Source organism: Lissotriton helveticus, chromosome 3_1 (genome assembly GCF_964261635.1).
Source record: "Lissotriton helveticus chromosome 3_1, aLisHel1.1, whole genome shotgun sequence".
NCBI lineage: Eukaryota > Metazoa > Chordata > Amphibia > Caudata > Salamandridae > Lissotriton > Lissotriton helveticus.
In genome coordinates, this window is record NC_136061.1 from 352,270,089 (window position 1) to 352,297,640 (window position 27,552).

At 45.6% G+C, this 27,552-nt stretch overlaps 1 protein-coding gene across 2 annotated transcripts in view; it reads left to right on the top strand.

The window, feature by feature from the left end:
* EFCAB5 (EF-hand calcium binding domain 5) overlaps positions 1-27,552 on the top strand; it is a 335,299-nt gene that overhangs the window by 233,422 nt on the left and 74,325 nt on the right. For both annotated transcript variants that reach the window (XM_078680019.1, XM_078680020.1), the window contains 2 exons: positions 3,476-3,582; positions 17,025-17,278. In XM_078680019.1, the coding sequence (XP_078536145.1) occupies positions 3,476-3,582; positions 17,025-17,278 (361 nt within the window). The remainder of the gene's footprint in view (positions 1-3,475; positions 3,583-17,024; positions 17,279-27,552) is intronic.

The window sequence follows — 27,552 nt, forward strand, 5'->3', positions numbered from 1 at the left end:
TATAATTATTTTATGTATATAAATGTATTTGTAATTTATAATATTTTTGTTTATTTATAAGTTATTAAAATTATTTTTATAAGCTAATATTAAGGAAGTATATATTATGTATTATAAGTATATTATTAATTAATTTTTTTATTACATTATGGGGTCGATTCCGATTCGGGAAACGAATCCGTATGACAATTCGTATTCATAGCCGTTTCCATACGAATCGTACAAATCCATCCGAATCGCGTAGTACGATCCGTTGCGAGAAAATACATCAGAATCATTGCGAACCGTATGAAAATGAAGGGTAAATCTGTACAACATCAACCCGCACAGTGAACCGTACGATTCGTAAAAATACCGTACGACTCGCCAAGTACGACCCAGACCGAGGAATGAGAACGCCATTCGTACCGTAAACGTCGCGTATGAGGAGTTCGTATGGAGGGCAACACTATCACATACCCCTGAAATCAAGGGGTGTACGCACGGGGTGTACGCACCGTACACCTACGAACTTGGGGTGTACAAACCGTACCCCAATGGTCCGTACACCTACGACCTTGGGGTGTACACACGGGGACATACGCACTGTACCCCTGAAATCCAGGAGTGTACGCACAGTACCCCGATGCACTGTACCCCTGCAATCATGGGGTGTATGCACCGTACTGTTACGTATGCATTTCGAGGCGAAATCTGCTTTTACGGACGTTCTTAAGCCCCCTTAGAAAAAGAGTCGTACGGAGTGTTGTCGATACGATTCGTACTTGCTGGGTCGGAAAATGCAGCTTCGATCCGTACGGACATCGAGTACTGAGCATTCCAAATGCGATTCGTACGGATTAGTGAGTTGTACGGTCTTCGGTACGAGTCGTATGGAGAACTGCTTTGGGTACACATCATACTACATGGTGGGTACGGTTCTGCGTACGGGAAAAAAGCTCCGTACGGCGATTCGGACAGGATTTTACCGAATCGGAATCGGCCCCTATTTATATTATTTATTAATTTTAAATATTATAACATATTTTTAACTATGTTTATTACATTTAGAAGTATTATTTTATTTATATTACATATTTTTTTAATTTAAAAAATGATATTTTTTAATTACGATATTTTTGACATCGATATTTTTTTTCTCGATATTTTTGTACTTACCTTGTTAGAGATAGCATGTCGATATTTTTTAATCGACATTTTTGTTGCCATATTTTTGTAGGTAGATATTTTTGTAATCGATATTTTGTCAGACATTCATCCCATTGGTGTGTGTTATGCCCGACCAGGAGCACCTCCGTTTTGGATGTGTTAAGTTTAAAATAATTGTCTGCCATCCAGTCAGAAATGGCCAGAAGATCCTCACGAAATTTCAGTTGGTCTAGATCGCTATTATTATTAATAATAAAAATTGTCAAAGTAAAAATTCTGAGACAGGGCTAACGTAAGGTCAGCCTCTGAAGAAAACCCAAGAAAGAACTAAGTATAAAGCAAATAGACAGACTGCATTACAATGACGCATAATGTATTGCAATACGTCAAAACTTTGCTTGGTGCACACAAATACCATGCCACTAGTACGAGCATCAAATCAATATAACATATCACCCGTCGCATGACATCTCACAACACTCACAAAACCCTAATATTAATCACCAAATCCACTGATTAGACAACAAGCGTGAGAATTCTGGCAATAATCCAAAAAGCTTCGAAATGCTCCAACTTTCCCACAACCAAAGATTTTCACTAATTAGTAGTAGTTAGCTTGAATAATTAGACCAATTGACTGTATTCTCCACCAAACTTCTGTCAACAGTTATTCACTAACAGGGTCGATACATGAAATCAGGACCGCCTGAGTCTTCGTATGGCCTTGTGAGTCTTCCTAAGACTTAATTAAAGGCTGATGAACAAACCTATGTTAAACAAGAACTCCAGGTTAAAACTTCATGGGTTATTCAAAAAGATAATCATTACAGAAAGCAAAAAGTAATTATTCAATTAGCAATGAGCATCAATTAAAATAGCAAAATTAATATTCTGCGAGAGGTTTAAAATATGGTCAACTTCTGAAAGAAACCCATGAAAAGAACTACGTTCAAAGCGAATTGACTGACATAGAGTCAGCTCAGATAAAAGGCCAAAGAAAGTTTGGTTGTTCTCCAAAATACAGCAGTTTTTATAATGTTTCAGAATAAAGAATCCACCCATATTTCATGATTTGTTATGGCTCGACAGGGGTAAACTAGCAATGGTACTAACCTTAGACCAACCATTATTCTGATAAATAAGATACTTCCAGAGACACCTACTTCCTAATGCATTCTGTTGGACAGATTATGCATAACTAATTAAGGAAATTAATTTACATTTTATGTAATACAGAAATGCAATAGTCTATTTAACTAGTGAATGACAAATGCAGAGCATCAGCAAGAAACTGTGACAAGCAACAGAATATCAGACCTTCTTGCACATGGCATCCTTTATTGAACACAAATATTACATTACAGAACCCGTAATTTAAGCTTCTTCTTTGATGACTTGCTGAAATTGAAAAACACACAGCATGCAGGGGTAGAAAGGGCTTGCTCACATAATAGAAATGTACACTATTATTCTGCAAAGTGAATGGTTGTCAGTGCACGCTCTTTGAGGTCTAGTCATTCAGTAACTGAACCACTTCTAAATTAGGCACTACTTTCTAATTAGTAGAAACTCAACCACACATTTGTGCTGCAGATTGGATCACATGACTGAGTCTGCTGGTAGAAAGGTAGTGCAAGCCCTGATTACGTCGAGACTCGACTATGGGAACTCACTGTACCTCGGTCTCCCAGACTATGTCCTTAGGAGACTGCAGGTGGTGCAGAACGCGGCGGCAAGAGTCTTACTTAGACTCCCACCCAGGTCCCATATGACCCCAACATAAGGGCCCTTCTTTGGCTCCCAGTAAAAAAGAGGGCGGTATTTTAGGACATGGTCCTTATGCATAAGGCCCTGCGTGGGACGGGTGCGTCCTATCTTAGTAAAAGGATCAGCCCCTACATACCTGCACCCACCCTTCGCTCTTCCTTGGCGTACCTGGCAAGGGTACCCCGCATTAGCCACCTTAGAATAGATGGGAGATCCTTTTCCCATCAGGTACCTCTCTTTTGGAATAGACTCCCATTACACCTGCAGCAAAAGCACAACCTGGATATGTTCAAGAGGAAACTAAAAACCTGCCTCTTTAACAGTAAACTCAGTTGCCTGTTGGTTCCCCCTCTGCCTAGCACTGGGACACTCTGCTGAGTAGCTGTGCACTCTATAAAATAATATAACATAACATAACATGTTATGAACTCATATTGTCTATGTGCATCATATTAAGGCTTGGACTCGAAGTTATGTTTTAAGAGGATACCAAAAATGTATTATCTTGAAACTAGTGAGACTGAATTGGTGCATAAAACATGTTTGTGTTTACTTCCAGCTTCCCGACTACGTTCTACGCAAGGTGATGACAACAGACAATAATACAGGGCTCTCTGAGATCCACGATTCCCCGGGGACTCTGCGCAGAAAAGAAAATCTATTCAGGTAAGAGGCTCCTTGCTCTATAACGCTGGTCACTCATATGCCTGTTGAGGGGGGGGGGGATGCAGCAAGGATGAGGCTCTGCCAAGCCAAGGATACGTTCTCTTCAGTGGAGTGGAGATTTGCACTCTAATATTTTATGAACATTTACAAGAGAACCTTCCACCCATCACAATTCCACGTCATAACCAGATACAGATGTGCAAGGAAAGGTGACATAGAGACCTACCGTGCAAAGAGGAACATATGTTATCTCCATGAATAATAAAAGTTGCTCTGAAAAAATGGAGGTGAAACTGCAGGGAGCCAAAGCTTGAAGGATGGTCTAGTGAAGCATGAAGCGGTTGCTGGAATCAGAGCTCTTGGATCTGGGAGCCAAGAAAGGCATTGTCGAGCGGGTACAAGCTATTTTAGATAAACTTAGCTAGCAGCCATTTTCAAATGTTTTAAATTGCCACACCAATAAGGTGTCTCTTCTGTGGTAAATACATATACCCTAAAGCTCTCCATTTCATTGAATGAACAGAATAAGAAGATCATACCTGGGAAGTGGTGGCTAAAAATGGGGGGTACCGGTGCTTTCCTGGTCAGCACTGGATGCATGGTACTCTGCATGGTACTCAGGGATGCTCAGACCTGTCAACTTTAAAACAACGTTCACAGTGTGAGGAGGCGGCCTGTCTCAGAGGGTGGGGTCTTAATGGCGAAAACTACATGACAGGCACCTTTGTCACCGGCCCCCGCCATCTCTCTCTTTAAAAAAAACAAAGCTCGCTGAGGCTTCTGCCGATGTCCTGGGGGGTATGCACAATGGGCATTAACTGCTTACAGCCTCCAAAGTTGAGCTGGAAACCCAATCTGTGCAGGGGTTTCCAGCTTCTCCAGTATTGAATCTTTCTTAGATTCACTTGCTTGTATCTTCCCCGTCGTCATGGTGGGAGTCTTGCGGTAATTAGAAAAGAAGTACCATAGAAGTACATAAGAAACCTCCAGAAGGAGAGACAAACTTTGGCAGTCGTTAGCCTCCTTATGTAGGTCCTAACTTTGACCAATCACAGACCAGCCCTAGACCTCAGCTCCCCAGTCAGAGCCACCAGATTTCTAACCGCACGTCATGTGTGAGGGAGTCTCCCTGAGCTGTGCTCAGTTTTCTAGTGGTGAACTTTTGACCTTGTTTGAATTCGCCTCAAGGTATTGTGTTTTCAACCTTCTTTACTTAAAGATGTCTGAGGGTTCTAAGAAGAATGAATGAATGAATGAGGGCATTTGTAAAGCGCAGGGGTACCAAAGGCCTCCCAGCGCTGCAAGACACACCCAAACTAGAAATAGTGACACAATCAAGAGAACAGAAAAGTTTAAAGAAATTTTCGGAAGCGAAGATGGTTGGCCTCGAGACGGATTCCTGTGGAAAAGCAAGACTTTTTTCTGATGATCCACATAAGGATTGCCTTTATTGCCTTTATCCTAAACATAAGGCAAAAGACTGTAAATACTGTAGAACATTCCCTGCTAAAACTTTGAAGGATAGAGAAGCCAGGTTATTTTTATGCCTCCAGAAGAAGAAATCAAAAATCAGATTCTGGGTCTGATATAGAAGAGAACCCTGGGCCATCTTCTGTGAGAGGAAGCATAAAAATGAGGGTCTTAAAGGCTGATGTGAAGAAGTTAAAGGCAGAAAAATCCTCCACTGCAGAGAAAACAGCTGTTAAGCCTAAAGAACTAGGCCTAAAGAAGTCATCTGCTGCTTCTCTGCCTGTCACACCTCTCAAACAGGCTTCGTCGATGACCAAAACACCTTTGGCGGACCCGTCGTCGAGATCTTCTTCTGAAACTCCGACTTCTGTGGTGACGACCGCTTCGTCGACGGCTGTGGTGACGGCTTCATTGACGAGAATAGTGATGAAGATCTCTTTGTCAATGCTGCGACAGTCACTATGCCGATGATCGCGTTTACGACTTCATCGACGGAAACATCGCCGCTGTCGAAGGAAGTGTCGACGGTAGTGTTCAAATCACCTCCTTGGCCAATATCGACGATCACTATCAGGCATCTCCCATCGTCGACGTCGTCATCGACGGATCATGCACAGGTTTCTAGAAGCTTGCATCTGGTACTAAAGTCACATGGAATTTCACCTTTACCCAAGGTCTCGCCTTTACTTCCTTCTCACCTCCTGGATACGGAGGAATCAGGGGATGACAGTCTTTTTGGTCTCGCCTATGGTCTTTCAGAACTCAGAGTCAAATGTCAGTTCACTGATGAGGAAGAGGAAGAACAAGCACAATCAGAGTGTATGGAAGGGGACTATTCTTTTACAGGACGCTCCCAAGTTCAGCGTTATGACTCTTTTCAAGGGCACTATCCCTACGAGGCTTATGAAGAGCGTCAGTAGATTTGGAGGGATTCCATGCTGGTCCCAGTCTCCCTAGTCACGGATCTCAGACACATGGTTAATGATTACTGTAAGAGATTTCCGGACTCTCATGCTACAATTCCTTTGACATCTGGTGGTCCTAGTATTCAAGTTGCTCTGCCTCCACCTGTGATTAATCCGCCGCTTGTTGCTCAGGCAAAGAAACAGGCTCCTCGATGTATTACCATCCAGTATGATTTTTAGAAAGTGATCCAGACGATCAGCCCGAGGAGGAAGAGCTCACACAAGATATGAACCTTCTTGGCCAAGAGTGGAATGATTATGTGGCTCCATCTTCTCCGTCACCTTCTCCTTCTCCGGCTATTTCACCCCCGGGAGACATAGTGGTCTTCCATGAATTGCTTGAGAGAGCATCCAAAAGGTTTGATCTGCCTCTACCTGTGGTGCAAACCGAATGTTTTCTTTATGATTTTAAGGATGCTGCAAAGAAATCGGTCTGATCCATCCCAATTGTCGATCATATTTGGAGTGAGGGCCTGAAGATAATGAAGAATCCAGCCTCCGTCCCGGCTGTGTTACCGAGGATGGAGAAGAAATACAAGGCACCAGATTCGGCTCCAGCTTGTTTAATTGGCCATCCTCGTCCGTTATAATGTAGGCTGCCCAGAGCCATTACATGAACCCGCAATCTCCTTGTGCAGTACCGCCTGATAGGGAAGGCAAATGCCTGGACAGTATCGGCTAATGTTTTGCGACCTTGGCGGCTACCGCCATTAAGGCCTCTAACGTCTTAGCAATTTTGGGAAGGTATGACTGTCAATTATGGTCAGATCTGTCTCCTCTTCTCGAATTTCACCTGGAGGATAAGAAGAAAGAAGCAAAGGACCTCTTGCAGGAGGGTGCAAGAGCGTCTTCGGAAGGGTTGACTCCGCAATTGATTTATCTTCCATTGGCTTTAGGCAAATGGCTGGTGCTGCAGTCTTGCACAGGCAAGGCCGGTTGAGGGTGACGTCTTTCCGCCCTGAGGTCCAATCCAAGGTGCTAGACGTGCACCTAGGGTAAAATCTTTCGGAAAGCATGTTGATGAAGAGTTGCAGGGCATAAAAGGATACCGAACTGCACGCTCATTGGGCATGCTGCAACAAAAAAGATTCCAGTCCTTTCGAGGAGGCAGAGGTAGAGGTCAATTTCAGCAGAGACAATCTTATCAGTCCTACAGATATCAGCCATATTGTCAACAAGGCTACAGATCACAATATGGAGGGCAGTAAAAGCAATTTAGTTCCTCCAACACGTCTTACAACCAACAGTCAGTTAAACGTAATCCTGCAGGTCGAGGAAAGCTGCAGGATTCATCAAGACAGCAGTGACATCTATCCTCCAGTCACCTCAGTTCATTTGCATCGTCTTCGGTCTCATCACCTCTCTCCATTCCTGCATCAATGGCAAACCATCACGAGGAATAAATGGGTGCTGGACATCATCCAACACGGCCACACCGTGGAGTTTCTCCACTAACCCCCTCAAACTCCACCTCCAAGGAAATCTCACCATCTTCATTTGTCCTTGTTGAGGCAAGAGATTTTAACGCTATTAAAAAAGGGGCGATAGAAAGAGTACCTTTCAGGCAACGAGGGAAAGGCTTTCATTCCTAGGTCTTCTTAATAAAGAAAAAATGTGGATAATGGAGGCAAGGCATGGACCTAAGGCAGTTAAACAAATACATGAAAAAGCAGTTGTTCAGAATGTTATCTCTCCAAGAGATTCTCTTATCAATAAACGAGGGAGATTTTCTACCGTCCCTCGACCTCTTGGATGCATACTTTCACATCCCCATTCATTCAAATCATTGCCAATTCCTGAGATTCGAGTTGGCATTACCTGTTCAAGGTTTTGCCATTCGGCCTTCGTCAGCTCCCAGAGTCTTCACAAAATGCATGGTTCCGGTAGCGGCCTTTCTGAGAAGACAGGGACACCAAGTTTACCCCTACTTGGACGACTGGCTGGTAAAAGGGGCGACATTTCACTCTGACAGAAAATCTACGCAGGCATGTCAATGGCTCTTCAAGTCTCTGGGGTTACAGCTCAATGTGGAGAAGTCACATTTGGTTCCGAACCAGAAGCGTATGTTCCTAGGTGCACTTCTAGACACAAGGCTAATGACGGTGTATCCCACTTCGGAACGGAAGCTCAAGATAATGCGCTTAGCATCCCTTCTACGTGCAAAAGAGTTCACTTCTGTGAGAGTATTCAAATCCTTACTGGGGATGCTGTCATTATGCATCCCATTGATTCCAAATTGTCGGCTGCACATGAGGCCTCTGCAGGTAGTTAAACATGCAGTGGGTGCAGGTACACGGTTCAATCGAAGACGTCATCTCCCTCTCTCAGACGATAAAACAGTCTCTGTCATGGTGGGAGAAGGAAATCAATATTTCTCCGGGACTTTCGTTCCAACTAGTTCAACCTCATTATATCATGATGACAGACACCTCAATGGATGGTTGGGAGGCGCATCTTCAGGAGCTGCAAATTCACGGAAAATGGTTCCTTCAAGAAATACGTTCACACATCAATCTCTTAGAACTGAAGGCAGTGTTTCTGGGACTGCAGACCTTTTTTCCCAGAATCCAGGGTTCCTCCATTCTAGTAAGAACAGACAATTCCACAACAAAGTTCTACCTTGCCAAACAAGGGGGTACCAGGCCTCTCACTCTATCAGAACAGGCCCATGAGATTTGGAGAAGGATAATTCATCACAACATAACATTACAGATAGAGCATGTCCCGGGAATGGACAAAAATTGGGCAGATTATCTAAGCAGAACCAATTACCAGTGTCACAAATGGGAAATAAACGACACCCAGTTGAAGCGGGTCTTCAAATTGTGGGGCACTCTAAAACTGGATCTGTTTACGACAGAAAACAACAGGAAGTGCGAAAAGTTTACCAGTAGATTTCCTCTGAAGAATTCTTGGGGGAACGCTCTACAGATGCAGTGGATGGGAACATTCTAAATTTGCTCACTCATCAATCAACTTCCACCTGGCGGCAATCTCCAGGTTTCGTAGAAGGCCAGGTGAACTCTCTTTGTGGTCAATAAGATGCATTAAGGAGTTTATGAAAGGACTCTTCAGAGTTTTCCCACCCTGCAGTTTCGTGGAAACTAAATACAGTTCTGGCTCATTTGATTAAATCACCTTTCGAACCCATTCATAAAACCGATTTGAAATATGTTTCTTGGAAGACGACTCTACTCTTAGCCCTCGCATTGGCGAGAAGAGTTAGTGAGATCCAAGCTTTCACGATTGTTAAGCCTTTTTTTCAAATCAGTCAGGATAAGCTTATCTTTTTTTTTTTTTTAAACTCTTTATTGGCGACTGCATATCATCACATTATACAATTAAACATTCTATCAGTGTACAGTCTTTTCTTTTTACTCCCACAGCTAGTAACTCCAGACCATCAAGATGCAACTGTAAGAGCTTGTTACTAACGGATCTTTCAATTCGTGCACAGTCTTTATACCGTACAACAGTATACTCCATTCACCTCTAGTATAGCTTCTCTTACATCGCTGTGCATTCGGCTTAGATGTGTAACAATAGTCCAGGATCTTCTCAGTCTGTCCTTTCCCCACCCACCCCTCTCCCTCCACCCTGTTTCGTACGTCTCCTGGTCCATTCAAGTACCTGGTATACTGCCCAGGCCTTAATCATTCGCATCTCAGCTAGTGTATTCATACTCAGCTGACCAACCTGCGCGCTATCTGGGCTAGGTCGCTTCACATCCATCCCACCTCGCTCCCCGCTCTTTCCCACCTAGGGGTCGCCTGCATGAATTGGCTCCTGCTCCCCCTCCATTTCTTCCACCTCCAGTAGCATCTGCTCCCACTCCTGCGCAATCGGGTATTTCCGTTGTCCTCCCTCTTCCTCCCTACGCAGAACCATTCCCTCTGCTCTGCCCCATCTTAGTAAGTCACTACGCCATACCTCTAGGTCGGGAGGCCTGGCGGACTTCCACCTCATGGTTAGGACCCTCATTGCCAACAGCAAGGATAAGTCTAGGAACTTCACCTGGGCCTTGTGATGTTTAGGGCGTAGGATAAGCTTATCTTGAGGACAAATCCCCAATTCATTCCTAAAGTTCCAACTTAATTTCACTTAAATTAACCAGTTGTGCTTTCCACGTACTTTGGGAATCTTTAATCCAACGCGGGAAGAACATTGCACTCTTTGGATGTGAAGAGATGCATCAAGTTCTACATGCACAGAACAAAAACTTTCAGAAAATCTGATCAGTTGTTTGTGTCCTTTACATCACCTAGAAAGGGTCAATCACTTTCAAAAAACAGTATGCCACATTGGATTTCCTCAGCGATTATGTTCTGCCACAGCAAGTCTGGAAAACCTTTATCTGCGAAGATGTCTGCGCACTCAACGAGGAAGATGGCAGCTTCTACATCATTGTTTGCCGGTGTGTAGCTTCCAGATATTTGTAGAGCATCAACATGGTCCAACGTGCACACATTTACTAAGCATTACTGCTTAGATGTAGCATGGAAAGAGGACACTGCTGTGGGTCAAGCTGTCCTGAGACATCTGTTTGACTAAGGTACAGTGTTTTCATATCTATTATTTCAATTTGGTCTCGTGTATTTGATTGTCACAGTTATGAATTATTTATGATTCGTTTTAATGTATAATTTATAAAGATTATCATGCGTTCAATATGTCTCTTCTGGCAAAAGAAGGGCTCCACCTAGCCACAAGCTATGGTTTTACACTGCTAACTACTCTGATACAAGCATGTGACTCTATGAAAGATTCAATACTGGAGAAAAAACAAATTACTTACCTGTACACTGTGGTTCTCCAGTATTGTTATCTTTCATAGATTCACATGCAGCCCTTCCTCCTCCCCGTCTAGGCTTGCCACTTCTGATGCAAACACAAGGAGATGATGGACGGAGCGCTGAAACATTTCAGACACTCACCCCCAGTCATAGATCTGGATTGATTCCATCATCATTCTTTAGCTTACTTCGCCACCTCAGTTCAGAGCTAGCTATATGCAAATCAGTTTTGACCCTGTGCTTCATGGGAACAATCCAGCCCGAACTGCCAAGCCAGGTCTTCCCTGAACCAGAAACAAGCATCCTGGGACTGGTTTCTGGGTAACACCCTTCATCAGCCAGGCTAGCTTGAATTCATTGGCAAAGTGAGCAAGGGACCCACGCCTGGGCACACCCTGCCAACTTAGGGTGAACAAAGCAAACACAAGGAGATGATGGACAGAGAGCTGAAACTTTTCAGACACTCACCCCCAGTCACAGATCTGGGTTGAATCCATCATCATTCTTTAGCTCACCTCGCCACCTCAGTTCAGACCCAGCTATATGCAAAGCAGTCTTGACCCTGTGCTTCATGGGAACAATCCAGCCCGAACTGCCAAGCCAGGTCTTCCCTGAACCAGAAACAAGCATCCTGGGACCGGTTTCTGGGTAACACCCTTCATCAGCCAGGCTAGCTTGAAACCAGTGGCAAAGTGAGCAAGGGACCCACATCTGGGCATACCCTGCCAACTTAGGGTGAACAAAGCAAACACAAGGAGATGATGGACGGAGTGTTGAAACTTTTCAGACACTCACCCCCAGTCACAGATCTGGGTTGAATACATCATCATTCTTTAGCTCACTTCACCACCTCAGTACAGACCCAGCTATATGCAAGTCAGTCTTGATCCTGTGCCTCATGGGAACAGTCCAGCCTGAACTGCCAAGCCAGGTCTTCCCTGAACCGGAAACAAACATCCTGGAAACAATTTCTGGGTAACACCCTTCATCAGCCAGGCTAGCTTGAATCCAGTGGCAAAGTGAGCAAGGGACCCACGACTGGGTGTACCCTACCAACTAAGGGCGAACAAAGCAAACACAAGGAGATGATGGACAGAGCGCTGAAACTTTTCACACACTCACCCCCAGTCACAGATCTGGGTTTAATCCATCATCATTCTTTAGCTTACTTCACCACCTACGTTCAGAGCCAGCTATATGTAAATCAGTCTTGACCCTGTGCCTCATGGGAACAGTCTAGCCCAAACTGCCAAGGCAGGTCTTCCCTGAACCGGAAACAAGCATCCTGGGACCGGTTTCTGGGTAACACCCTTCATCAGCCAGGCTCGCTTGAATTCATTGGCAAAGTGAGCAAGGGACCCACGCCTGGGCATACCCTGCCAACTTAGGGCGAACAAAGCAAACACAAGGAGATGATGGACAGAGAGCTGAAACTTTTCAGACACTCACCCCCTGTCATAGATCTGGGTTGAATCTATCATCATTCTTTAGCTCACTTCGCCACTCAGTTCGGACCCAGCAATATGCAAATAAGTCTTGACCCTGTGCCTCATGGGAACAGTCCAGGTCGAACTGCCAAGCCAGGTCTTCCCTGAACTGGAAACAAGCATCCTGCTACCGGTTTCTGGGTAACACCCTTCATCAGCCAGGCTAGCTTGAATCCAGTGGCAAAGTAAGCAAGGGACCCACGTCTGGGCATACCCTGCCAACTTAGGGCAAACAAAGCAAACACAAGGAGATGATGGAGGGAGTGCTGAAACTTTTCAGACACTCACCCCCAGTCACAGATCTGGGTTGAATCCATCATCATTCTTTAGCTCACTTCGCCACCTCAGTTCAGACCCAGCTATATGCAAAGCAGTCTCGACCCTGTGCTTCATGGGAACAATCCAGCCCGAACTGCCAAGCCAGGTCTTTCCTGAACCAGAAACAAGCATCCTAGGACCGGTTTCTGGGTAACACCCTTCATCAGCCAGGATAGCCTGAAACCAGTGGCAAAGTGAGCAAGGGACCCACGTCTGGCCATACCCTGCCAACTTAGGGCAAACAAAGCAAACACAAGGAGATTATGGACGGAGTGTTGAAACTTTTCAGACACTCACCCCCAGTCACATATCTGGGTTGAATCGATCATCATTCTTTAGCTCACTTTGCCACTTCAGTTCAGATCTAGCTATATGCAAATCAGTGTTGACCCTGTGCCGCATGGGAAGAGTCCAGCCTGAACTGCCAAGCCAGGTCTTCCCTGAACCGACGGAGCACTGAAACATTTCAGACACTCATGCCCATTCACAGATCTGGGTTGAATCCATCATCATTTTTTAGCTCCTCCACCACCTCAGTACAGACTCAGCTATATGCAAGTCAGTCTTGACCCTGTGCCTCATGGGAACAGTCCAGCTCGAACTGCCAAGCCAGGTCTTCCCTGAACCGGAAAAAGGCATCCTGGGAACGGTTTCTGGGTAACACCCTTCATCAGCCAGGCTAGCTTGAATCCAGTGGCAAAGTAAGCAAGGGACCCACGTCTGGGCATACCCTGCCAACTTAGGGCAAACAAAGCAAACACAAGGAGATGATGGAGGGAGTGCTGAAACTTTTCAGACACTCACCCCCAGTCACAGATCTGGGTTGAATTCATCATCATTCTTTAGCTCACTTCGCCACCTCAGTTCAGACCCAGCTATATGCAAAGCAGTCTTGACCCTGTGCCTCATGGGAACAGTCCAGCTCGAACTGCCAAGCCATGTCGTCCCTGAACCGGAAACAAGCATCCTGGGAACGGTTTCTGGGTAACACCCTTCATCAGCCAGGCTAGCTTGAATCCAGTGGCAAAGTAAGCAAGGGACCCACGTCTGGGCATACCCTGCCAACTTAGGGCAAACAAAGCAAACACAAGGAGATGATGGAGGGAGTGCTGAAACTTTTCAGACACTCACCCCCAGTCACAGATCTGGGTTGAATCCATCATCATTCTTTAGCCCACTTCGCCACCTCAGTTCAGACCCAGCTATATGCAAAGCAGTCTTGACCCTGTGCTTCATGGGAACAATCCAGCCCGAACTGCCAAGCCAGGTCTTCCCTGAACCAGAAACAAGCATCCTGGGACCGGTTTCTGGGTAACACCCTTCATCAGCCAGGATAGCCTGAAACCAGTGGCAAAGTGAGCAAGGGACCCACGTCTGGGCATACCCTGCCAACTTAGGGTGAACAAAGCAAACACAAGGAGATGATGGACCGAGTGTTGAAACTTTTCAGACACTCACCCCCAGTCACATATCTGGGTTGAATCCATCATCATTCTTTAGCTCACTTTGCCACTTCAGTTCAGACCCAGCTATATGCAAATCAGTTTTGACCCTGTGCCGCATGGGAAGAATCCAGCCTGAACTGCCAAGCCAGGTCTTCCCTGATCCGACGGAGCACTGAAACTTTTCAGACACTCACCCCCAGTCACAGATCTGGGTTGAATCCATCATCATTCTTTAGCTCACTCCACCACCTCAGTACAGACCCAGCTATATGCAAGTCAGTCTTGACCCTGTGCCTCATGGGAACAGTCCAGCCCGAACTGCCAAGCCAGGTCTTCCCTGAACCGGAAACAAGCATCCTGGGAACGGTTTCTGGGTAACACCCTTCATCAGCCAGGCTAGCTTGAATCCAGTGGCAAAGTGAGCGAGGGACCCACGACTGGGTGTACCCTGCCAACTAAGGGCGAACAAAGCAAACACAAGATGATGGACAGAGAGCTGAAACTTTTCAGACACTCACCCCCTGTCACAGATCTGGGTTGAATCTATCATCATTCTTTACCTCACTTCGCCACCTCAGTTCGGACCCAGCAATATGCAAATAAGTCTTGACCCTGTGCCTCATGGGAACAGTCCAGCCCGAACTGCCAAGCCAGTTCTTCCCTGAACCGGAAACAAGCATACTGCTACCGGTTTCTGGGTAACACCCTTTATCAGCCAGGCTAGCTTGAATCCAGTGGCACAGTGAGCAATGGACCCACGTCTGGGCATACCCTGCCAACTTAGGGCAAACAAAGCAAACACAAGGAGATGATGGACGGAGTGCTGAAACTTTTCAGACACTCAGCCCCAGTCACAGATCTGGGTTGAATCCATCATCATTCTTTAGCTCACTTCGCCACCTCAGTTCAGAACCAGCTATATGCAAAGCAGTCTTGAGCCTGTGCTTCATGGGAACAATCCAGCCCGAACTGCCAAGCCAGGTCTTTCCTGAACCAGAAACAAGCATCCTGGGACCGGTTTCTGGGTAACACCCTTCATCAGCCAGGCTAGCTTGAAACCACTGGCAAAGTGAGCAAGGGACCCACGTCTGGGCATACCCTGCCAACTTAGGGTGAACAAACCAAACACAAGGAGATGATGGACGGAGTGTTGAAACTTTTCAGACACTCACCCCCAGTCACATATCTGGGTTGAATCCATCATCATTCTTTAGTTCACTTTGTCACTTCAGTTTAGACCCAGCTATATGCAAATCAGTGTTGACCCTGTGCCACATGGGAACAGTCCAGCCTGAACTGCCAAGCCAGGTCTTCCCTGAACCAACGGAGCACTGAAACTTTTCAGACACTCACGCCCAGTTACAGATATGGATTGAATCCATCATCATTCTTTAGCTCACTCCACCACCTCAGTACAGACCCAGCTATATGCAAGTCAGTCTTGACCCTGTGCCTCATGGGAACAGTCCAGCTCGAACTGCCAAGCCAGGTCTTCCCTGAACCGGAAACAAGCATTCTGGGAACGGTTTCTGGATAACACCCTTCATCAGCCAGGCTAGCTTGAATCCAGTGGCAAAGTGAGCAAGGGACCCACGACTAGGCGTACCCTGCCAACTAAGGGCGAACAAAGCAAACACAAGGAGATGATGGATGGAGCGCTGAAACTTTTCAGACACTCACCTCCAGTCACTGATCTGGGTTGAATCCATAATCATTCTTTAGCTCACTTCGCCACTTCAGTACAGACCCAGCTATATGCAAATCAGTCTTGACCCTGTGCCTCATGGGAACAGTCCAGCCTGAATCGATCTGAGGCTATTTCTTTACCTTAGCACACTTGTGCACGAAATCGGAGGTCTGGTGGCTCAAACTGGGAAGCTGAGGTCTAGGGCTGGTCTGTGATTGGTCGAAGTTTGGACCTACATAAGAAGACTAACAAATGGCAAAGTTTGTCCCACCTTCTGGATGTTTCTGATGTATTTCTATGGTACTACTTTTCTAATTACCGTGAGACTCCCACCATGACAACGGGGAAGATACAAGCATGTGAATCATTGAAATATAACAATACTGGAGAACCACAATGTACAGGTAAGTAACTTGTTTTTTGTCTTCGCTGCCCCCAAGTGATATTGGCTCTTCACCAAGTGACTGTGTGAAAGGTACGGATATGGTGTGATAAATGGTGGCACAATGTGAGTTGGCAGGTCTGGATATTATAGGCAAGCACAGGGCCTCATTTAAAAGCCCATTGCACTGCTGGCATTACCCTTTTTTTGACGTCCTGGCTGCACAATGGGTTGCCCGTATTTACAAGGCAGGAAAAGTCACCCGACATGACTTTTCATGGCCTTGTAAATACGGGCCCCTTTCGCACATTACTCTGCATGAAAGGGGCGTTCCATGGATTTTGCTGTGATGTTCCCACACAACATCCATGGAACCTGACACATTTAAGATTTATAACGTTTTGTAAATCTGGGAATTCGTCAGAATCCTGCGTCTGCCCAAGGGAGGCATAGGAGTGGCGCAACAAGGAGAAATATTTGTATTTCTCTTTGTTTATTCATCTTTCTATGCATGCTGCATTTTGCAGCATGCATAGAAAGAGAAAATGCCATCAAAGATTGTTTTAGCGCAGGAAGTTGTCCTATCCTGCACAAAAACAGTCATCCCCTCAATGCAGGCACCCTTACATAATGACACAAGGGTGCCTGTGCTGGCCCAGGGCAGCCAATTGTGTGCCAGCGCAGGGGAGAGCACATGGCTGCATCATATTGTTAATACGACACATCTGTGTGCTTTGAAAATGACAGAGCTCGGCACAATAAAATGGCTTGCGGCGCAGCACTGCGTCATTGTCTTGTAAATTAGGCTCACTGCCCTCAGCAGTGAGCCACTGGATTGTCTGATTTCATAGCAGTAGATCCCAACAGGTGTAACAGTTTATGTCTCTTCACACAGAGACTACCTCTTCAAATGTGCAGACAGCTCAGAGGTCATCACCACAGACGCCTACGGTGAGAGGCACATCGCTGTCCCCATCCGGGAGCCCTCTGGTCGAGCGCTGGCAGTGATTGATGTCAGCACAGGCAAATGTCGGGACCTGCCAGCACACGAGTTCCAAGACCTGCAGAAGATGCTGCAGATGCTGCAGGCCGCCTGCAGCGAGATCCTGGAGGAAGCTGAAGGCGAGACGGAGCAGACCTTTGTCTTAGGTACTTTAAAAAAATACACCTTTATGTGACAAGAATGTGCACCTGGAAGCTCAGTGCATCTGTCTTTTTTATACTGCAATGTTTAGTCTGTGTCTAAGAGGGTGTAAAGAAGTTAAAGTGATTGCTTTTGGTTATGAATGATGTTCTTAATATGCGCTCATTACAAGCAGCCCGGTTACTTGCAGTATGTGCTGTAACTTCCGTTATCTCACATATCACAATTATGAGTTCCGTGATAAATTTCAGCAGGTCAAGCTTGCTGATATTTATCAAGGGAACATTCCAGTATTTTCTAGAACATGGGGTTTTTCAAGCACCAAGCATCAAAATATGCATGTTATTCCCCTAACACTCTTATTTGGGTGACATTTATCATACCTGATAAATGTCAACGTGGTGGAGTCGGATTTTATCAGGTGCAATAAATAACACATGACCAGGCCACTCGTAATGAGTGCCTTAGTATTTCCGCATCTTTGATTTGTAGGTGCTTCAGCCAACTTGGGAAATGCACTTTTGTTTTAGTAATGTAACTTTTCATTACATTTTATAACATTTTCCAATTAAACTGCTAAAGGTAAAGGTTTACCAATGAGTCAGTTGACATGTGTACAGGAATATATTTTCTTTGTCAACTTGTCATCAAACGCCTCGACTAAATATTGGATACTCGTCATCCACTTTAACTTACCACACAAGCAGGAAATAACAATGCCAATGTACAAACGTTTGGTGTGAAACTCACACTGTGATTTTCAGAATGATTCACAGTAAGCTATGATGTGAAACCGTACAAAGAAATACATTAGTTACCAAATTGCTTGTCTTCTGTTGCATATTTATCACCCTTGTCACAGTAATTCTGGACAAAAGTTCCCCAACTAACCAAAAGATGGCGCTGTGGCAGCACGGTAGAATGCCACTGTATGTAGCAGTAGCTTTTTTTGTGTTCCAGGCCGCTAGTCGGCGTTATTGCAAGTTTAATGTATTTCATAACTGCGCGAGCTACGTATGTATTTTCGATTACTGCTTTATCCATTTGGGATACGTTAGTGGAATTGAATATGCTTAATAAGGAACCACCACTCATGTACTGTTGGCAGAGAAAGCTCAAAAACACGGAATCAAGAGAAACAGCGTTCAAGTGATTGTAGATCCCAGTAAAAGCAGAACTCTACTGGAGGCACCAGCGTTAAGGTGACCAACTGGCATGGGTGCAAATTCAAAACGGCGAGTGTAAAAATTCAGGACAAACGGTCAAAATTCAGCACAAAAATTCGGGACAAAATGTCAAAATTCATGACAAAAGGTAAGTTTTACAGACGTGTCAGAAGAGGTCGCGCAATAGTATATAAGTAAGTAAATAGACAAACACTTAAGTACAAGTTAAAATAAGTTTATATTAGGTCGAGACAATCGTGCACTTCACGGTTTTTCAGTATGGCAGCTGCTTGCTACCTTAGACGATTCAAAACTGGTATCTCGCTCCAGGAGGTACATTAGTCACCAGACGATGGTGAACCACACCTGAATATAAGTGAGGCCGCTTTTATTGTTGATTGAAAACTACTGGATAACCAAGGAACTTGGCAGTGCCAGCCCCAAGTATCAAAACCGCTCACCCCCTTTTCCAGCCTCCTATGGAAACACCTGATGCCCAGTTGGCCAGTCCCGCCTTGCTACAACCCTCCAATGGTGCCCCTCATCTTCACATAGACCTTCTCTCATGTGTATTTAATTTCTTTTATAGTGTTACTCATCCCAAGTATGTAGGGCAGGGTGTCAGAGTGCGTTACATCACACACACATTTTGTAGAGACAATGACTCATATAAACGTGAAAGTCAATGTATAGGAAATGTTACTTACGATAATGGGTGCTACAAGGTGTAATACATATCATTCAGTCTTTCACCATTCATTCTGTCCTTCCATCTATGTGCCCATCTATATCCAAACATATTCAACCATTTGCAAACCTATCCACCATGTATCCTTCCATCCATCATTTCATTCATCCTTCCCTCCATCCACCCTTTCACTCATCCATCCATTATTCATCCACCCACCCTTTAAGCCCATCCATCCGTACAGTCATCCATCCACTCTTCTACCCATTCATCTATTCACTCATCTATCCAGCCATTTACCCTTTCACCTATCCAGCCATCCTTTCACTTACTCATCCATCCACCCAGTCACTTATTCTTCCACCCATTCACCCTTTTAGTCATTCATCCTCCCTTTCTCTCTCCATCCCCCTTTCACTTATCCATCCATCCTTCCACCCACCTACTCATCTACTCATCCATTCATGAATCCATCCATTGACCCTATTACTCATCCATCCGTTCTCTCATCCATCCACCCTTTCACTTCTTCACTCATCTATCCATCCTTTTGTCCATCTACACCCTTTCACTCACTCATCAATCCTTGCATCCACCCTTTAACTTATCTATCCATCCACCCTTTCACTTATCAATTCATCAATCCATCCATCCTTTCACTCATCCATTCACCCATTCGCTCGCCCATCATCTACCCTTTCACTCATCCATCTATCTATCCATCCTTTCACACACCTATCTACCCCTTTACCCATCCATCTACCCTTCCACCCATACATCCATCTATTTACCTTTTCTCTCATCCATACTTCCACTCATTCACTCACTCATCCATCCATCCTTTCTTTCATTATCTATCCATTCACCCTTCCATTCATCCTTTCACTAATCCATCCAGCCATTCACACATCCCTTCATTTATTTACTCACCCACCTTTTTCACATTATGAGATGAGCTTTTGTCTGCAGAGTTGCAGACAGAGGCCCATCAAGAACTTCACCTTGCTGTAGTTCCTAAAGCAAGGGGTGGGGTGGAGGAGGGTTCACTATGCCCCTGCACATAGGTAATCTGAACACTAGGGGCCCGATGTAGGTAGCCCTTTACCGATCGGAATCGGCCGAAAATACCGATTTTCGGCCGTTTCCGATCGGTAAAGGGCAATGGAGATGTAGGGGCACATTTTCGGTAATTTTACCGAATCGTTATCATTACCGAATCGGTAAATTTACCGAGTCGGTAATATTTACCGATTCGGTAATGATAACGATTCGGTAAAATTACCGAAAATGCAATGTAGGTAGCCTATGTTCCGGCAGCACATGGCTTACAGAATCGGTATTTTACCATGGAATACAAATCCATGGTAAAAAACCGATTCCTGTGTACATGCCCATCTGTGCATGTACACATGTGCCATGTGACAGACAGACGTGCCCTTAGGGCATGTCTGTGTGCCACATTGCACACATGGCCGTTTTGGGGGTGCTAGAGGGTGTCAAAGTGACACCCCCTGCACCCTTGTGAATTCTTTAATTACCGATTTGGTAAATACCGAATCGGTAATGCCTAATCATTCCTATGGGCTTCAAAGCCCATAGGAATGAATGGGCATTACCGATTCGGTATTTACCAAATCGGTAATTTAAGAATTGTTAAGGATTCGGTAACGAATCCAGATGTTGGGACCTACATCCCATTTACCGATTTTTGAATACAGAATCGGTAGGATTCGGTATTTCAAAATCGGTAAATGGGATTTACCTACATCGGGCCCTAGAAGTCATGAGTAATGCTTGATGCACAGTGTCAGGATGTGAGGTGACTGTGACATGGTGTTGTTTCCAGGGCTTTAATTGGCGTAAAAAAAGCTGGGGGGTCTCTTCAAAGGGGGTGTTTGATGTAATTAAGGGAGTGGTTTAAAACACCTAGGCTAAAAATCTGTGCTTAGCATAGTGTTTCGCGCGACAGGTATTATGTTGTTTCTGTCATTGCATCCAGATATATAATACAGAAAGCATCATTACACCAACAACAAGCCAGGACTATTGGCTTTGTCAAGGGTTGTTATTATAAAAAAGCAGTAACCATGACTGTTGAATATAATATTGAAAATACTTCAGTTCTAAAATGATGAGATAGTGAAAGAATATAACATGTTCTTTTTAACTTGTTTCATAGGCTTCTTTATGTAAACTGTTTTCTAACATTGCAGCATGGGCGTTTTACCTTTTATCTAACAGAATGCCCTGCTGTACACTGAGGCAGGAGGAGGCCACCACATGCTGTTACACCCTAGACTGCCACATTGACATTCTGTATGTGGCAATTGGCTTGCATACAGAATGACAATGGGCGGGGTGGGACTGCTCTTTTGCTCGAGGAGGAGTGCTAGGCGCCAGCATCAAGGGGCTAAGGCTTCTCACAGGAGAGTAGTGCTGCTCCTTGTGATGGCCAAAATTACGGACAAAAGGCGTCCGTAAAAGGGTTCCTCACGGACAACGGACGTGAAGTCCAAATTACGGACAGCCTGTGAAATTTACGGACGGTTGGTTACCCTAACCCACGTTATTCACCAAGTACAAAGTCAGTGCCACCTTCATATGCTTTTGTAGGTCAAATGAAAGTCATCGTAAGTTTCAACGTATATGCTTCAAAAAATGCATTTTGATTTACAGCCACGCGGAAGAAACATCTTGCAGGCTACAAACAGATTTAATTAAAAAGTGCAGAGATGTGGGCCCAGATATACTAATATGCGAAGAGGTACATGAAAATCTCCAGTGATACTCCTGTAAACGATTAAAGATTAGACTGTGATAGTTGATGATGTAATTAGTCATAGTTGTCCAAAAATGCAGAGGCTTATTTGCAAGCTCACTTTTTGTGATGCTCCGCTGGCGGAACCTCCGAAAAGCCACGCAGGGTGGCTTTTCCTGTCGTAGGAAATATGGCCCCTTCTCACACAACACTTGCATTCCATGGGTGTTGCTGCTGTATTTCCAGATTTACGAGAATTCATAAACCTGGAAATGCATCAGAACGCTACACCACCCCAGGGAGGCGTAGCGAGGCGCAACGAGGAGAAATGTTTACATTTCTCCTTGTTTTTTCCTTTCTAGCGGTACTGCATTCTGTAGTACACACATGAAGAGGAAAACACCTTTTTATTTTTTTTAGTGGTTTTGTGCAGGAAGGTACACCTTTCTGCACAGAAACAATGCCTCCGCAACGCAGGCACCCTTGCACCATGGCACAAGGGTGCCTGTGTGGCACATGGCAGCCGTGTGTGCGCCAGGGCAGGGGAATGCACAGGGATTCGACATATTGTTGTAAATATAACGCATCCCTGTGCTTTGAAAGTAGCGCAGCGTGGCGTAGCCAAAGGGCTTGCGTTGCCGAGCTAGTGCTGCACTTTCTGTAAATAAGGCCCACTGCCATATTTGCACACTGCTTTAAACTTTGCGCCATGTTTCAAAACCAAGCCAGCGAACTTCTTGCCTGCGATTTGTTCCTCAGATCCACCCTCCCCAGCACAGTGTTCTATGTGATGACAGTCGACCAAAGTCAAGTCATAAAAAATGTGTAATTTCATGGAAATTACACATGCCACATGATAATAATCCCATTAGCAATTGTTTGAGTGGTTTTGTTTGGAGCTAGGATTTTACTCAAAGCCAGGCCATGCTATTTTTAGATCGTGCTTTGCATGGCGTCTGAGGGGTATTCGCCCGTTGCCACCCGTTAGGCTCCCTTTGAATATATTATTGGATGATAATATATGTTAATTTGTTGGTTTGTAGCGGAAAGCGTTTCTTTCGTGGTGTTTAGCTTTTGTGTGCAAAAGTCGATTGAGGCTGCCCTTTGTGCTACATGGCATAGCCGGAGGGCACTTGCTGTTCAATAGTAAATGTGGACCACTGTTTTTATCCTCAGAAACACAACATGCACACTTGCTGAGAAGTGCAGGCTTTGTTGGTTTGTTGCTGGAACAAATGACAAACTTATCAAGGGAGGACTAAACGCATACAAGACAACGACCAATTAGGATTAGGTACATCACTGAAGGAGGGTGGAGAGGGAAGAATGAGTATTTATTTATAGAGCACTTTAAACAACCACATCATCATGGCACTGACATCGAAGGGTGGGGAACAGCAACGCAGCTTAGAATCGTTTAGAGAGTAGACGTAGAGAGAGTAGAAAGATTTCAGGCCCTTCGTGACAGCTCCCCGCTGCCTCTTCCTCGCTTGTTCTCCCACCTATCTGGTAGCTAATCCCCACCTTCTACTCTATTTTTGCCCTCTGTTTTAGCATATCCAGTATCACTGTTTTCAATCTCTGTTCTGTGTACTCTGTTACCTCTGCTGTTATATATTTATTGTTAGCGTTAGTCTCTCAATATCTTCAGCTGTTGTCAATATTCTTTGTTAATTCTGTCATTGTTTGTTAGCCTTAGTTTTAAATATCAACACTGCTGTCATTGTTAATTCTGCCATTGTATTTTTCAGTTAGCTTTTAATTTTTCGCTATGTTTTCTATTTTCCCTGCACCTCCTTCCGCTCGTTTTTCCTGGTCTTGCTGTTGTTTTTTCCCTCCCGCTGCTTGTCAGCCCCACCCAGCGCCCCTCTCTCCTCCCAGGATCTATTTAATTAAGGTTGCAGCGTAGCCGTGCCGCAGCAGTGCCGCTGGCATGCCACTGGCGTGCTAAAGGCAAAGCCGTCTGTAACTGGACCGTGCACAGCGCCAGGAATGCTGGCTCTCGCACCACCCAAAGATACACCGCCTCCAAGCTCTGGATTCAGGACTCCACCACAACAACTGCAGACACATCTCACCACAGTCGATGGTAAGATTGTTTTCCTGCTGACACTGTCTCTTCTTCTGCATCACTGGAACTCCTACATCCTCGTCCACCACCACCACGACAACCATAACAGTATCAGAACCACTTCACTGCCTCCTGCTCAATGCACGATCACCCTGCAAGAATGCCACCAAAATCTTGGATACCATCACCTCCCTCGCCCCTACGCCATCTTTATCACCGAGACCTGGCTCAACCCTACTTCCGACATCACCACTGCGACCCCCGAAGGCTACAGGATGATTCACAGAGACCGCACCAACAAACACAGAGGCGGCATCGCCATCATCCACAAAGAAACCATCCGGTACACCACCACTGAAGATGACACCACACCAATTATGGAACATCTCAACTTCCATCACCATACCAAAGGCAGAACAACCATCAAAAGCACCCTTTCCTGCAGACCCCCAGGTACATGCCCCTTCTTCTACAATGCCATCCTGGGCTTCATCACCCTACTTGCCATTGATTCCAAGTACTACATCCTCCTCTGCAACCTCAATTTCCACCACGATGACCTCAATGACACAAACACTGTCAACCTCCTGGAAAGCATGAGCAACATCAGCCTCACCAAACTGGTCACCAACCCAACACACAGCGCAGGACACATGCTTAACTCCCTCTTTACTGCGAGCAGCAGAATTAAATACAGTCATGTCACCGAGCTCACCTGGATCAACCATGCTACCTTCCACTTCAACATCACAGGATCCCCTTCCACCACCATCAAGCCTTCCAGCTCCTCCCACTGCAGCTGGAACAAAATAACAGAGAACCAGTGGACTGACGCCCTCAACACCACTGAGCCCGATCCTGCTACCAACCTCGAAAAGGCCTTTAAGAATGTCTACACCTTGATCACCAACTGTGCTGACAGAGTAGCCCTCCAAACCCAAGACATTCACCGAACAGGGCAGCTGGTATACGGTGGAACTCAGAGCCATGAAAGGCAACTGAAAGCATCCAGAAAGGAGACGGCTCACCAGCAAGAACCGAGCCACTCTTAAGACAGCCCTCAACAATTACCACCAACGCATGAAAGACACAAAAGGATGCACTATGGACAAATGTATCAAAGCCAACTCCAATCACAGCAAAGAACTCTTCAACATTGTCAGAGAGTTCTCCAGTCCATCAGCCATTAAGAACACCATCATCCCTTCCCCAAGAACACTGCGAAACCATGGTGGACTTCTTCCACGACAAGATATCCACCATCTACAAAAACTTCAAACCTCAAACCACCGACCTTTAAAGCCTCCTTGCTCCATCTGCTGCCAACTCCAACCACCTGCTCACCACATGGGAACAGCTCACTACTCAGAACACCACGACCGTCATAAACTCCATCCTCTCAGGAGCACCCACAGACCTCCATCTTAAAACATCATCACCACGCCCACTGTCCCCAAAGAATGGAAACACGCAGAGGTCAAACCCCTCCTCAAGAACCCCTGTGCTGACCCCAGCTAACTCAAGAGTTATCTCCCCGTCTTTCTGCTCCCTTTTCCCACCTAAGTCCTTGAGAAAGCCATCAACCTCAACTCACAGAATACCTAAAGAACAACAATCTGTTGGACACCTCCTAATCCAGCTTGTGCTCCAACCACAGCACCAAAATTACCCTGAATGCTGCCACTTTTGACGTCACAACCATCCTTGACCAGGGAGAAACAATGGCCCTAATCCTCCACAACCTCGCAGTGGTATTCAACACGGTGTCCGGCCAAACCCTGATGAAGATGACACATCAAATCAGGATCCAAGGAGATGCCCTCAAATGGATTGCCTCCTACTTCACAGGAAAAACTCAGAGAATCCGTCTTCCACCATTCACCTCAGAACCCAAGAGCATCATCTACAGTGTCCCTCAAGGCTCAGCCCCACCCTGTTCAACACCTGCATGTTGCCAACATTGTCAGAGCCCACAGCCTCAAAATCATATCATATGCAGACGACACCCAGCTCATCCTCTCACTTTCAGATGACCCCTTCACCACTAGAACCAACTTACACAAGTGCATGAAGAGTTTCAGCGACTGGATGAAGAACAACTGCTTAAAGCTCAACATGGACAAAACAGAAGTGCTGATTTTCGGGAACAACACCACTCCTTAGAGCGACTTCTGGTAACCCTCCATACTTGGATTATCACCCAGACCAACTGACCACGTGCGCAACCCTGGTATCATCCTAGACAGCAAACTCACCATGTAAAGGCAGATCAATGTGATCTTCTCTGCCTGCTTCTTCATTCTCATCATGCTCTTGTAAATATTCAGATGGCTCCCCATCAACACCAGGAAAACTACCAAGCTCTAGTCACCAGACACCTGGACCATGGCAAGGCACTCCAAAGAGGAATCACCACCCAACTCCTGAAAAGACTCCAGACAACACCAAACTCTGCCACCAGACTCAGCCTCGACCTCCCTAAATGGACCCCCACCACCCCCACCTCAAGACGCTCCCCTGACTCCCAATCCAGAAGAGATGCCACTTGAAGATGCTGATACATGCCTACAAAGCCATTGAAGTCCTAGGACCAGTATACATCAACCACTGCCTGAACTTCCACTGACCCTCCAGCGATTCTCCTCCCTCTCCCTCACCCACATCCTCTGCATCTGCCCAAGCTACAGTGGAGAACGCTCCTTCTCCTACCTCGCCGCCAAATACTGGATTGACTTTCTCCTTCACCCCTGAACTTCTCCCTCCCTCCCAGAATTCAGAAAGGGACTCAAGACCGGGCTTTTAGATTCAGCTTTCAGCAGCAAGAATCTGGTGCCGATATACCCTCACGAGTGATCAGCTGTGCTCTACAAAACCTGTCTGATTGATTGATTAAGATCACTGCAGATGGAAGGGGTATTATGGCTAATATATATATTCAGAACTGGACATAATTTCCAGCTCCCTGGCCCGCTGCCATCCATGCGGTGGTGCTTCCCCTTACGTCTGCGTCGCCGCGTATCAATGAAAGCTCCAAGTTACCCACAGGTTCGGGAATGGAGCCACAGCGCCTGTAATTGACCATGCATGCCTCGGGCCCATTGGAGGGTCTTTTATAATAATTCCACAAACATTTTGTACATGGTGGACTACGTTTCCCAGAATACCTAGCAAGCATGACCACTAAAAACCCCAGCCCTTTCAAAATTAAAATGGCATAACTGTACATTTATATATACAATGGAGGAGTGTGGCTCACTGATTAGAGCGGCAGACCCTGATGCAGAGGTCTGGCCCGGGACCAGGGTTCAATTCCCGACGCGGCAGGGTCCTGAGCCCAAAATGTCCACGGACTCGATAATTCCCGCCTCGGTGCCTATTCTAATCATGGGGTCCCACGCTGCAACTCTGGGCAATAGTTGCTTAATCTCCACTACGGCGGCCCACCCCGCTGCGGGATGCCTGGCTTTCACCCTGGGGATACCCAGTAGGGGTTATCTCACAGGGAAAAGCCAGGACGGGTTCCCAAGGCAAGCGCCTTGATGCCTTCGGGTGATACGTGCGCTATATAAGTCGCAATTCATACATACATACATAAT